At 47.5% G+C, this 13,178-nt stretch overlaps 1 protein-coding gene across 1 annotated transcript; it reads left to right on the top strand.

The window, feature by feature from the left end:
• The first annotated feature begins 1,339 nt into the window (after positions 1–1,339).
• Positions 1,340–11,395, top strand: Calm1 (calmodulin 1). Its single transcript, XM_052185253.1, has 6 exons — positions 1,340–1,543; positions 4,192–4,222; positions 5,364–5,507; positions 7,281–7,387; positions 7,766–7,901; positions 8,049–11,395. The coding sequence occupies exons 1-6, from the start codon at positions 1,541–1,543 to the stop codon at positions 8,075–8,077; spliced, it is 450 nt and encodes a 149-aa protein (XP_052041213.1). The 5' UTR covers positions 1,340–1,540; the 3' UTR covers positions 8,078–11,395.
• The last annotated feature ends 1,783 nt before the right edge of the window (positions 11,396–13,178 follow it).

Here is a 13,178-nt window from a genome sequence, read left to right as displayed (position 1 = left end):
GTGCCTGCTACAGCTTCTCCTTAGACAGCAGGTTGACCCTTTCCAGAGAGAATATGAAGCGCAGTCTCCTGGTTGCTGACATCCTGAGGGGATCCTAAGAAGTTCTCTGGCATTTGCAATGTTCAGGGACATTTTTGAATCTTTTAAAACACCTATCTGCAAACTTTGACAAAGCCAGAAAAGAAAGATAACTAGACTTTCCAGAGGGGAGCCTGCTAATCGCACATTTTGCCACAATTTCTGAAAGAAGAAACAACCTGCAGCTTGTCCTGGCCTTGCAAACAAAAGATCAAATTCTGTGCTCTGACTTGGCAAGAAAAGATACTGCAGCATTTTGTTAAGATTTTTTTTTTCTTTAGGTTCCAGGCTCCAAACTAAGACCTGAAACAGTCTTTGGTCGTCCTCACCCCCACCCTAGTTTACAGAAGAATGAAGAATAGTAAATTTAAAGATTAAAACATTATTTAAGGACTATAATTAAGATTGTAATTAAGATAGTAGGGCTCCCTACTAGAATCAATTGGCTGTGCAAGTTTCAGCTGTAATCAGAGTGATTCTGAGTATCTTTCCCCTTGTTTGTATATATGAATTTATGAATTTTCAGGACCAGGACAATTAGGAAAAACTCAAAGCATGGTGCTTTGAAGTCGACATAAGCCGCTCACTACATTAATTTTAGAAGCAGGCCTAATAGAATTTGCCACAGGAACCATTCCAGCAAGGAACAAAAATCTTCAAGCTTCTTTAAAATTTTAGTAGGTATGTAAAAACAAGAAAATTAGACTGGTTGAGCGTGTAAACACGACACAGCCTTAGCAGCTGAGGTTCTGTGTCTCGGACAGTTCTCCAAAATGAGAAAAGTAACATCATAGCTGACCAATTTCTTCCCCAAGGCCAACCACCGCGTCTTCAACACAGTCCCCTCTCCTCTGCAGCTAAAATTGTAAGGTTGATTTCCCCCTTCCCGCGGCTGTTGTCAGCTCCTAGACCTCCTATAGGTTCTTGGCTCTGCAACCCCGAAGCCTCCAGGAGTGGTGGGAGAGGGACACACAGGTGGAGTGGGGCTGAGTGACCGACACGCGGCTGGAAGCCCAGGATGGCCCCCCCGGGTCTCGCTACGCAGGCATTCCAGCTCTACCGGACGGTTGCAGCAACAGACCAGCACCCTCGCTCAGGTCTCGGACTCCCCAGTGACCCCTGCCCGCGTAATGGGCCCGCCGCGCCGGGCACGCCTGGGGGGCGGGGCCCTGCGGTGAGGTCCGGCTGCCGCAGCGCCGCCCTGCGCGAGGCGGTACTGCCGCGGCGGAGGGATACGGCGCACCGTATATATTTCGCGGCACACAGGCTCGCGCTACGGCAGTGGTGCTGGGAGTCTCGTGTCTGCGGTGCCGTTACTCGCAGTCGGGCGGCGGCTGAGGCTCAGCGCACAACGCAGGTAGCGCGTTAGCAGCAGCAGCAGCGGAGGCACCTCGGCAGTCACAGCCCCTGCGCTGGTGCAGCCACCCTCGCCTGCTCCGCTCTTCCTTCCTTCGCTCGCACCATGGTAGGTTGGGATCGGCATTGGCAGACGTAACAGCTGCCCAAGCTTTCTTAACAGATTCGTAGTTGAGTCTCGGGTCTCCCCCTTTTCCTGGCTGAGGTTACCCCCACCCCCTTTTTGCCAGGCGTTACGCAGCGACTGAAAGGGGATGTATTTTCGGGTTTGCATCTCCGCTTTGGCTGCCAGGGAACCACCTCTGAGTTTTGGGCGCCTCTGGGGCTGGACTCTACAGTGGGCTGTGCGCGGGCAGGAACCGCTGCCACAGCTGCACCGGGGCCTTCCGCATCCACCCCCTCCGCCAGCCCCGCACCCACTGCATCCAGCGCGCCGCACCCGGGCTGCCTGCAGCGCAGCGCCTCGGCCGGGGCCAGCGGGGCGGGGGAGCCGGGCGGGGCAGGCCGCGACATCCTGGTAGTCAGTCCCCGACCGCGGAGAATGAATGGGTCGCTGCGAGCCGAGGGCATACCGGGCTTGGACCGCGGACTCCGTAGTGTCCTCAGCCACCTTCAGACCCTCTGACCGACCCAGTCGGGCGTCCTCCCTGGGCTGCGGTCCCCTCCTTCCTCCCGGGGGGCGCGGCGCGGGCGTGAGCTGGGAAGGAAGGAGCCGGGGAAGGGTGGGGTTGGGGGCAGGAAGGCGAAGGCTGGGGGGCGGAGAGGGCGGAAGCGGCCGCCCTGCGCCCGGGCGGGGCCCCGCAGGGTGGCCGTGCGCGTGGCTGGGCCGTGCAACCTCGGTCCCCCTCCTGGTGCCGCGCGAAACGGGCGCGATCGCTCGTGTCCGCGGGGAGGCCCCTTCCCGCGGGAGGTGCTCGGCTCGCGCTAATTGGGGCGGCAGGGCGGGGGAGGAGAGAGTTGGCGCGCTCCTCGGTTTCCATTAGAGACGCAAAGTTTCTGCTGGGGAGGAGGCGGCGGCAGGCTCAGTGCCTGGGGGGGAGCAGGAGCGGTGGGAGGTGCTGGGGATAAGCAGCACCACGGTCCTGGAGCCCCTTTGGATCTTCTTCACCCTAGTGCGGCCCCTCGCCCCGCATGCCCCTTGTCTCACGCTACTCCCCGGGTGGCAAGGAGATGCCCATCTCTACGTTTCCGCTTTCTCTGCCGCCTCTGGATTGCCAGATGCGAATATGTGGTTGGCCGTGTGCGTGTGCCGTGGCCCCCTTCTCACTCGCCAGGCAGAGCTGACATCACCAGCGGCACCTTCTGCCCTGGCAAGGCGGCTAGATCGTTCTCGGCAGGTTCTGGAACACCTTTGACCCAAGGGCCAGAATGACTTGGGGGTGAGGTGGGGGAGTCCTAGTCCCGAAGGTAGATGCACTTGACAGGCCTCTAGTCAGAATTTTTCCGAGGAGGTGGAACTCCTCTCCCTGGTGAGCTGACAGTTTCTCCTACGAGGTGTGGCAGTGCTTCCTGTCGTTCAAGATTGACATGGCGAGCGTTACATAAATCGTGTCTCCATTTGCCTTAAAAGTAGCTTCCAGTCATGGATAGAAGGGAAGACCCTCTTCCCTTAAAACTGAAAGAATAGTTCTTTTTCTCCCAAATCGATATATAAGGCGAGTTGCCACGGAAAAAAATGAACTCCAGTGCCATCGGATTTCTCTCGGGGTTTATTTTGTAACTGGCTTTATTAAAACACATTCATCTGGCTAGAGGCACAGGTTCAGAGGTGCAGAAACTAAGTAGTAGTGCAAATGAAAATCACCTTTGTGGCCACTTAGTACCTAGAACATGAAAATACCAAGTATTGGCAACAAACAGCTTTCCTGGCAACCTTAAGGTAGGCAGGACTAGTACCAGGAAATGGTAATAGTTACTCCTGTACCAGAGGAAAGGGGTATCGCCTCATAATTGTGATGTTTTCTGTGTGCTTCATTTTTGCAGTTTTGTAACAGTTCTAGGATTCAGTCTTTTTCTAACTTCAGAATCAGAATAATTTGACTGAAAGGCATTAGCCATTGTAAATGGTAGGCTTTTTAGCAAATAACTGTCTAATTTAAATGATTGGAAAGCATTTATTATACTGAAATGAAACCTGGGTCACTAACCCATTACTGTATATTTTTTCCACTTAATTGTTCGTCATAGAATGGGTATAAAAGCCTGTTAATCCAACCCAATACCATTATGTAACGCCAGTGTGGAGATTTTGGAGGGCCCAAAGCTATGCGCAAGGTGCACTAAAAAGCCTGCCCCTGGACAGGATCCTGGTCCTGCTGCCTTGTCCGTGGCATTGGGTTGGGTCTCTTGGATGAAATCAGCAATTGCAGTGTTCATAGCGCAGTAGGTGGCGCTCTTCCTTCTCTGCCTGCTGCTGCAGTCAGTGCTGAGGGCACTCTAACCACTAGAGGCGCCATTTCCTACATTGCGACTGACTGCTTGCTTTGCAGTGCTTAGCAAGCCGCAGGCCAAATAAGTGAAGCCAGCAGAGGCGGTCACTTCCTTGTCACTCCTTATTGTTAAGCTAGCTTGAACAGTTTTCTTTTATTGTAGTAACTGCCACTAAATGCCAGTGCTAATGAATTCAGAACACTTTTTAAAAAATACTGATTTAAAAAAAAAAGAACCCACAATTTTAAAGTATAATTAGGAAAGCTAGGTTATTTTCAACCAAACTTGTCTAGATTAAATTATGATTTTTTTTCTTTCTCTGCGTAGGCTGATCAGCTGACTGAAGAGCAGATTGCTGGTAAGTTGAAGACTCTGGAGAGTCCCCAGGAAACTACTAGGCTCTGCCTTGATCTTGTGTCTCCCCTCTTGTCCCTCCCATCTACAATCTGTGTGGTTTTCTAAGAATTCTTAAGCAGCAGCAGTGAGGTCAGGTATTTTAGAGATGACACAGAATGGACTCTGCTATGCCCGTCTCACTCGGTGTGCATAGCTGCACTACAGAATGAGATCCACTGAAGCTACTATTCTGAAATGGATTTTATAGTTCTTAGGCCATAAATTTGCTAGTACTGTGCTAGGTAAGCTTTTGCTTGCCATCCTAAAACACATGGGAAAGGTAAAAATTAGCACTGTAATTGGAAAATGAGACAGCAACTTGGGTTTTTGTTTTGAGATGGATGTCTTACTGTGTAACTCTGGTTATTCTGGGGCTTGCTATGTAGGCCAGGCTAGATTTGAACTCACAGAGGTCTGTAGTTTGCCTCTCCACCTTAATGTATTAAGGTGGCTCACTGGGGAAGAACACTTGTGCTCTTTGCAGATGACGCAGGTTGGGGTCCCAGGACCCATATGGAAATTTGCAGTGGCTTATAACTAGATCCAAGGGGCCCGATGCTGCCCTCTGCAGATAGCAGGTACAAATGTGGTATACGTGTAGACATAATACAGGGGATACAAGCAAACACTATACATAAAATAAATAAAAAAGCTTCTATTTAGGACTTCTGAAAAATGTCCTGGGTGTGATATAGAAGAGCGTGGTAACTGCATGTTTCTAGTAACCATGTTGCTATGAAACGAATTCACTGTGGCTATAAAAGAGCAACATGAAAGGACTTTGTTGGAAGGGACTTTACTGTAACTGGTAAATCGGCTGTCTCAGATTATACTTAATGACCAATTTAAGTATGTTCAAGCTAGTTTTCTTAAAAAGTAAGATATTGTGACTTTATTGAGCCTGGTCATTAGGACAGTGTTGCTTTCTGAGCTACTGTGTGTTAGCCAGACCAACAGGTCTATTGTGATCATTATTTCAGGAGTTAGAGGCCAAGTGGTTTCTGGTAACTTGGACAGCTTGTTTTGGCAAGCCTTAGGGAAGTGTGTATCACAGCAGTGTTGGGTAAAAACATTGATTCTAAAGAGTAAACTTCTCTTTTCAGAATTCAAGGAAGCTTTCTCCCTATTTGATAAAGATGGCGATGGCACCATCACAACAAAGGAACTGGGGACCGTCATGCGGTCACTGGGTCAGAACCCAACAGAAGCTGAACTGCAGGATATGATCAACGAGGTGGATGCCGATGGTAAGGGCTTTAGAACTGAGTGAGCGCCACTGTTGTGTAAATCAAGTTCAGACTTGTTACGGAATGTTCCTGAGGTCCCTAGAGCAAAGCAGTGTGCAGAGTCGCTTTCTCTGGTTGCCTCGGCCTCCTGACATTAGAAATTGCAGGCCTGCTGCTCGGGTCACTCTGCTGCTGCTAGAGCATTTCCTGGATTGGATCACTATTGTTCTTTTTTGTTTACCGAGACCTACAGCTCCAAGTCTTTTATCAGCTGCCTGCTGAGGCTGCACCAAGTCCTGTGGGGGGAGTAAAAACAGCGAGGGCACTGGGTGAGGAGACCCTCACATTAGCAGTATCTGAAGACTATGAGGCATTTGTGGAATCTGAGAAGAAGGGAAGCTGTGAAAGCCAGCAGCTCCCCCCTGACAGACTGTCCCTCCTAGATTACAAACTCACTGCTCCTTTCTGTCAGGGAACTGGTTTGGAGGCACCCTGTCCCTTAATTGAGAAGTCACATAGATCTAGGGTGATAAGTTTTAAAGGAGCTAAGAAGGTGCAGTACGGATCTAAGCTGTGCTGTCTACACAGGTGTCGTGAGAGGAGTCACTTGGCCAAGTGTGGTGCCATTGAGGGTTGTGAGAGACTTGGTTTCTGTGTGCGTGGAAAGACACCTGAGGTTATTCTCAGCCTCAGTGCTGCTTTAGTATCTACCTGATACAGCATGGGTTGGGCCTTTCCTGTTGTATGTAAATCCTGGGAGGCCAGACTCAGTAGGGAGAGTGTATTTGACTATCATATGGTACAGCGGGAGAGGTTGTATAAAGCCTTGTTTTGATACCAAAGGATATCTTCTCATGCTTATAGATAGCACTTAGTTGTTTGTTTTGTCTTACATAAATAGAGAATTTGATGTTGTATTGGTATGCCATGTGGGGATTGAACCTAGGGCACTAAGCCATCCATACACACCAGCCTCGGAAGTTACTTGTTTAAATGTTCTGGTGAGAATGAATTGTCAATAACTACTGTTTTTTTTTTTTTTTAAACTAATTTTACTTTGATTTATTTGAAGCTAGTGTTAATCTGGGATCTGTCTTTGGGAATATTTATCCCTTAGCTTTAGGGAGTCCCTGGGAACATTGGCTGTTGAGTAGATTCCTCTGACACTCTTGAACATTAATGATCTTAAACTGAAAATGGCTTCTGAGCATTTTTTCCCTTCATGAAGCATGAAGATGCCAAATGGGGGCTTAGGAGCGTGAGTGAGTGCTCAGTGCTGAGAAGCCCTGGGCGCAGTCCCGGCCAGGGTGGGCAGGGAGGAGGCTCGGAAGCCTGCAGACCAGGGTGGGCAGGGAGGAGGCTCGGAACCCGGTCTGCGGAAGACCAGGGGGAGCCGCGGGGTGGGGTGGGGTGAGCGAGCGGGGTGTTTTCTCCTCTCATCTTTTTCCCTTAAAGTATTTTGTCTATCACTAGGGCAGTATTAGTCAGCCCGCATGAGCCCTTTCTCTTCTTGACCTGCCTAGTCTATTTCCATAATCGAGAATTCAGATGTGTAGCTTCCTTTGCACCTGTAGGTGCTATGCACCCTGCCTAGGAGTGGAGTCATGTGATGTTGCTCAGGGAGGTATTTGAGCATTTTGGCTACAGAAGGTTAACCTAAAAATGGTTTATCCTTCTAGTTAGCACTTGAATCCTACCAGATGCCGGAACATTCCATACGATAACTCTAAGATTATTACTGCACAGGAGTGTCCGTGTGAGGCTTAGCCAACATGAACTTTTTCTTTTTTAAAGGGAATGGCACCATTGACTTCCCAGAGTTCTTGACTATGATGGCTAGAAAAATGAAAGACACAGATAGCGAAGAAGAAATCCGCGAGGCATTCCGAGTCTTTGACAAGGTAATCTTGCACATTTGCCTTGGAGAGAATACGTATCATGGTGCCCTGTGCTGTCACTGCTGAAAGTTGTACCTGTTGGTTGGTTAGAGTTGGCCTGAGTGTCTGACTCCTGTAAGTGACAGTATTGGCCTGACTGAGGTGAGGTCCAGCAGAGAGAAACCCTGAATTGACTGTTCCAGTCTTTGTTATGTTTAGTGTCTGTCTGCTTTTGAAAAACTGTCTTTCTTCATTCATTCTTTTGACAAATGGTGGGGTCTGGGGAGGGTTGATGTGCAGAGTTGGCAATAACTCTGGGTGGAGGAGTAAGTGAATTCACACCCATTGCTCTCCTAAAACCTCCTTCCACCATTGCCTCATCACACCACTGCCTGTTCACAGGATGGAAATGGTTACATCAGTGCAGCAGAACTGCGCCACGTCATGACAAACTTAGGAGAAAAGCTAACAGATGAAGAAGTAGACGAAATGATCAGAGAAGCAGATATCGATGGAGATGGACAAGTCAACTATGAAGGTAAAGGCTAACTTTCATAAGCCTTGTGGTCTGTTAGATCAGATCAGCAGCTGTGTGCACGGCCACCATCTGTATTGTACACAGTAGATGGGTTCGCTACAGCTTCTTTTGAAGATACTGAAACGTTATGATTATTTGTCTTTTCAGAATTCGTACAGATGATGACTGCAAAATGAAGACCTACTTTCAACTACTTTTCCCCCTCTAGAAGAATCAAATTGAAATCTTTTACTTACCTCTTACAAAAAAAAAAAGAAAAAAAAAGAAAAAAGTTCATTTCTTCATTCTGTTTGTATCTAGCAAAACTGAATGTCAAAAGTACCTTCTGTCCACACACAAAATCTGCATGTATTGGTTGGTGGTCCTGCCCCCTAAAGATCAAGCCCCTACATCAGTTTTACAGTATAAATCCTCGTACTCCCTTATAAGGAAGCGCTTAGTGGGCTCCTTAAGGTCCCATCTGCTAATGATTAACACACGGTGTGGGCTGGCCGGTTCCTCATGCATGCAGCTTGGCGATTGAGCACAGTCAGGCATTTGTATTAAAACTGAAAAGTGGAAAAAACAAGTTCAAAATCTCAGATGGCTTCTAGTTGAATCTGTTCTGATAAATTGTCAGCAGCCAGTTTACTGCAAACATTTAAAATTGGTTTACCTCAGGATGATGTGCAGAAAATGGGTGAAGGCTAAACTCTGAGACACAGCCCTAGAAGTAGGACAGTCCTCTTCAAGTGCCCCAATCCCATGGTGACAGTGACACCCTGGTGGCAAGCCCGAGTACAATGGTTCACTGCTGTGCGCATTGCACTGGAGTGATGTGAACAACAAGGCTGTCACCAAATCATACACATTTTACTAAAAGTTTCCCAAGGGAGCATCTTTGGACTCTCTGTTTTAAAACCTTGTGAACCATGACTCGGAGCCAGCAGAGTAGGCTGTGTCTGTGGACTTGAGCACACCATCAACATTGCTGTTCAGGAAATTATAATTTACGTCCATTCCAAGTTGTAAATGCTAGTCTTTTATTTTTTTTTCCAATAAAAAGACCATTAACTTAAAAGTGGTGTTAAATGCTTTGTAAAGCTAAGATTGGAAGGGGGACAAGGACAAGGCTGCTGCTGAAGGAGGTCAGCACACCTAGAAACACCCAACATCCAGTGCAAGCTGGATTTCCTGCCCAGGTTCTCTAGCCGCAGCTCCTGAAACCAGACAGATACAACCACGTAAGTCTCGGTATTTTCTGTGTGTGTGCGCACATGCGCAAATCCCAGTCAGTTGGTGTTGAGACTAGAGCCCTAGTGAGGGAAGACCTCAAGCATGCAGTTAGGGTGTCTTGGCTGAGCTGCTGCTGACCTGTTACAGCTGCATGAGGCCGTCCGTGCAGGAGACAGGGTTCAGTGTGTCTAATCCGATACTCACTGTATGGTAGAAGCAGGCCAGTCAAAGACACTACCTTTGATTCAGTTTGTAAGTTATGGTTATATTTTAGCCTCTATACTTTATTATTATTATTTAAGTTAACTGCTTTTTCTCCCTATAAGAAGAGTTAATGCTTAACATTCTGTTTGAAAGCAAAGAAACAAAACAGTATCCCAGAATGAATTCCCTGTCTAATTACAAACCTGTAACCAAGATGTAGACACGCTGGTACTGGCCCGTCCGGGGAACTGCTCTATTTAAGAAGTCCCCCTTAGAAGTGCATTGCATTTAAAACAAGGGCCTTGTCCATTCTTCAGGGTGGTGTTGTATCTGATTGGCAGGGAGCTTTGGCTTCCAAATTCGGGGGTGGTAGGGAGCTGGCAGGCTTCTAGCAAGGCAATGAGAGGCCCTGGCAACCACCTGGGTGCACTTGGGGCTAACCTGTAGACCCCTAGTTGCTCCCTCTCCTGCTCCCTGTCTTTCTGGCATTTGTAGCTCCTTAGAAATTTTTTTCTGCCGGAAGGATGGGTCAGAGCAGTAGAGAGGAAGACATTGCCTGAGCGCTCTGCTCATCCTTGGACTGGGTGGTTGGTGTAGGTTGATAGAAGTTGACTTTCGTATCTGAATCTTTAGGTAGTTCCTTCTGGTAGAGAGGACTAAGGGTTCCAGATGTGCAGAAGTGAATGTCGGTGGGTAATATATGTCTTGTAAGAGGATTAAATCGCCCACGCGATGACCCAGTCACAGGCTTGTCTGTAACCTCTTGGTAGTTTCAAAGGGGGTTGGAGGTGACTTTAAAGATTTACCTCCTATCTTTTTTACCAAGTCTGTAGACGCTGGGTAAACCATACTCTGACACCCCCATAGCCTGTCCTAAAAGGTTACCTTGGATTCTTGTGTGACCAGGAATCCAGGGAACCAGAAACTCTATCCCCCAGGGAATGTGAAACAGGGGTCTGGCACTGTAGGAGGCAGAGACCCCCTCCTCAGCCTTCTGGCATCCTGGGGCACAAGCAGCCCAGGGCGTGGTGTTGGCAGTTGAGTTCGTGAGGTAGAAAGAGCCAGTTGTCAAGGCAGTACCCCTGAAGTTGGATAGCACTTTCCTGTAAACTCCCTCACTTATAACTGCTCTATAAATATATACATATATTTATATAAATATATATATATATAAAGTGACTAGTTAACTGGCATCCTGCTTTAGCCTGAGACTTGCCCTAAGAAACTGCTGAGCCCTTGGCACACCTCTACATAGTGTGTTTTCTGTCTATTGGGGGCGGACTGTTGAGCAAGGCAAACATCTTGATAGCTCAGATGGCCTTTAATGTACTGTTGCCAGGGAAGGCTTTTTCTGATTTTTTGACAAATTTTTGCACACTTTAATTGGTGTCCTTGAGCAACTTAAACACACTGAAGATGAGCTATTGTACATATTTTTATATTCTCTTTGTAAGTGCATGTCCAACTTGTAATCATATTGTAAGGAATGGCTGTCCAGTAGGCCTAGTGTTACTGTCATGTAAGAGGGATAGCATCTATCATTCGCCCCTCAGCATCCTGGGAACTTCTTCTTGAATGAAGACTGTAAATTTGGTCAAGTCAACTCTTAGTTCAGTTATCTTAACCATTTGAATGATTTATTGTGTGTCCTATGTGTATTTCTCTTTGGCAGCGACCAGAGTTACACTGATGTGTCTCAACTGACCCACTCAGCTGGCAGTCACCTACTTTTTTTTTTTCAATACCCCTTGAAGTTGTCCTGTAGAAGACAGATTATTTGCTATCTATCCCTTTGAGTAAGAAATCAGGGATGTGTGCTCTTCCCCTAGACCTACGATGTTCATTAAACACCCGTAGCAAGGATGGTGGTGGTCCTTCTGTTACTGAAGTCACCCTTCACTGTGGCTGTTTGAAAAGGAGATGTACTTGGACGTTGTGTAAATCTTGAGATAAACTGTTTGGAGATTTAACCACCTCTCTGATGGGGGACCAACTCTATGGAAATTGTAAATAAGTTTTATTTATAAACCTGGCACTGTATTCAATAAACATTTCTGCAGCCTTTCATCTCTTAACTGTGAAGTGTGTAGGTTCTTAGCTCTCATAGTTTCCAGTCCCCTTTGCGCTATACAAGACAAACCTTCCTGCCCTCAAGTAGGATCCCTAAGGGCTGTGCTGCAGGTAAACAGGCAGAGCTGACCATGGCAGGGGCAGCAGAGAGCCCAGGTAGTCTATTCCAGCATTAAGTAGTTTGGAGTTTACCCAAACTCTTCCATTAATTTCACTTTGACTTTGAGAAATGTATCTTCAAGCTGGCTGTGGTAAAGCAGAGACAAATGGATCTCTTGAGTTTAAGGCCAGCCTGGTCTACTAGAGTTCTAAGTCAGCTAAGGCTCAGAACATACAAAAAAAGAGACTTAAATTTTAAGATGAATATTTTAGGTGGCAGGATGGAGGTAAAATTCAGCTGGTAGAGTTCTTGTTCACCATACATGAAGTCCTGGGTTTTATACTCGGCACCAGGTATATTGTAAGCTGGATGTGATGGCGCACACGTGTAATCTCAACACTTTGAACATTGGAGAGGTAGGAGGATAAGAAATTCAAGATCATCCGCAGCTACACAGTGCTGCCCCAGAACCATGTCTCTATTCTGTATCTTCAGAGAAATCTTATCCAGACACCCCCCCCCCCACACACACACACACTTTCCTATTCTTTAAGGATGCAGGATGCAGGGAGGGCTAGAAAGGGGTGAGGTGGGGGGTCAGTATAAGCCCCTGCTTGGCTAGAAGAAAACTGTATCTTTAGAGCCCCTCCTATGCACACAAACTGGGCCTATAGGGTTGTAGACCTCGTGGACAGAGATCCACCCTGGGAGTGTGGGGCTGTGCTCAGATTATTTGTCCTAGGGTAGCCGTGGGCAGGTTCCCTACCATCTGGGCCTGAAAATACGATGAGACCAGTACCTGTGTCTGGCTTTCTGAGATTCTGCCCAAGTTGGTTTGGCATCATCACTTGGTGTCTAAATCAAAATTGAAGCCTAAAGAATGAGAATCCTATAGGAGTTGCTGTGTCCTTTGAGGTGACAATGGGTCTTCAACATTCTCAGCAGCTCCATCTTGGTGAGTAGAATGGAGGGTAAGCTGACCGTTAGGACTATGAAAGGTCAGGAAAGTGGAGAAGTGACTTGCACTCTCCCAGAACAGAAACAGAGCCACCACTGGGCCTGTTAAGAGACTGGGTCCAACTGAAACCCGCATTGGTTTGTCAGGGACTCTAGCAGGGAAACAACACCAACCCCCCCCTCCCCCAAGCACATACACATTACAATCTGAGCGGAACTGTCTTGGGCACCCAGTGACTCAGGATGCCTTAGAAGGGAAGAAGTCAAAGCTTTTCTTCGCTGCCCTCCTCTCTGCCTGGCGGAGTGGGAAGAGCCAGCTTGTGCTGCAGAGCCACACATATAGTCCCGAGGCTGGCTTGGCCAGTTTCCCATCTTGACAGTGAACATTAGGGCTCGGGGTGGAAGGAGGCCGGTTCCCCTCATAAAAATGACTCACTGTATGTGTTGGCAACCTTTGGGGTGAGCGTGAATTGACACACTTTCAGAGTATTTCAGATGTCACATCTTAATATTTTATCTCCAGGCTTGCAAGGACCAAAGAGAAAACCTGGTCTCCTTTGATAACCCTTGACAGTTTTATATCTCTGTGCTTGTATATGCACATACATATGCATGATGTGTGTGTGTGTATGTGTGTGTGTGTAGATGCACATGCTACATACAGTGCATACCAGTAGAGATCAGAGGACAGCTTGCGGAGCTGGTTTTCTCTTTATATATGTGGGTTTCAG

The sequence above is a fragment of the Apodemus sylvaticus genome, chromosome 6 (genome assembly GCF_947179515.1).
Source record: "Apodemus sylvaticus chromosome 6, mApoSyl1.1, whole genome shotgun sequence".
NCBI classification, from domain to species: Eukaryota; Metazoa; Chordata; class Mammalia; order Rodentia; family Muridae; genus Apodemus; species Apodemus sylvaticus.
This window is presented reverse-complemented; position numbering and strand designations above follow the sequence as displayed.

Excerpts from the sequence above, each read along its gene's own strand:
- Calm1 (XM_052185253.1), top strand. Across the intron at positions 4,223-5,363 it reads GACTGAAGAGCAGATTGCTG|AATTCAAGGAAGCTTTCTCC; the intron begins GTAAGTTGAAGA and ends TTCTCTTTTCAG. Across the intron at positions 5,508-7,280 it reads CAACGAGGTGGATGCCGATG|GGAATGGCACCATTGACTTC; the intron begins GTAAGGGCTTTA and ends TCTTTTTTAAAG.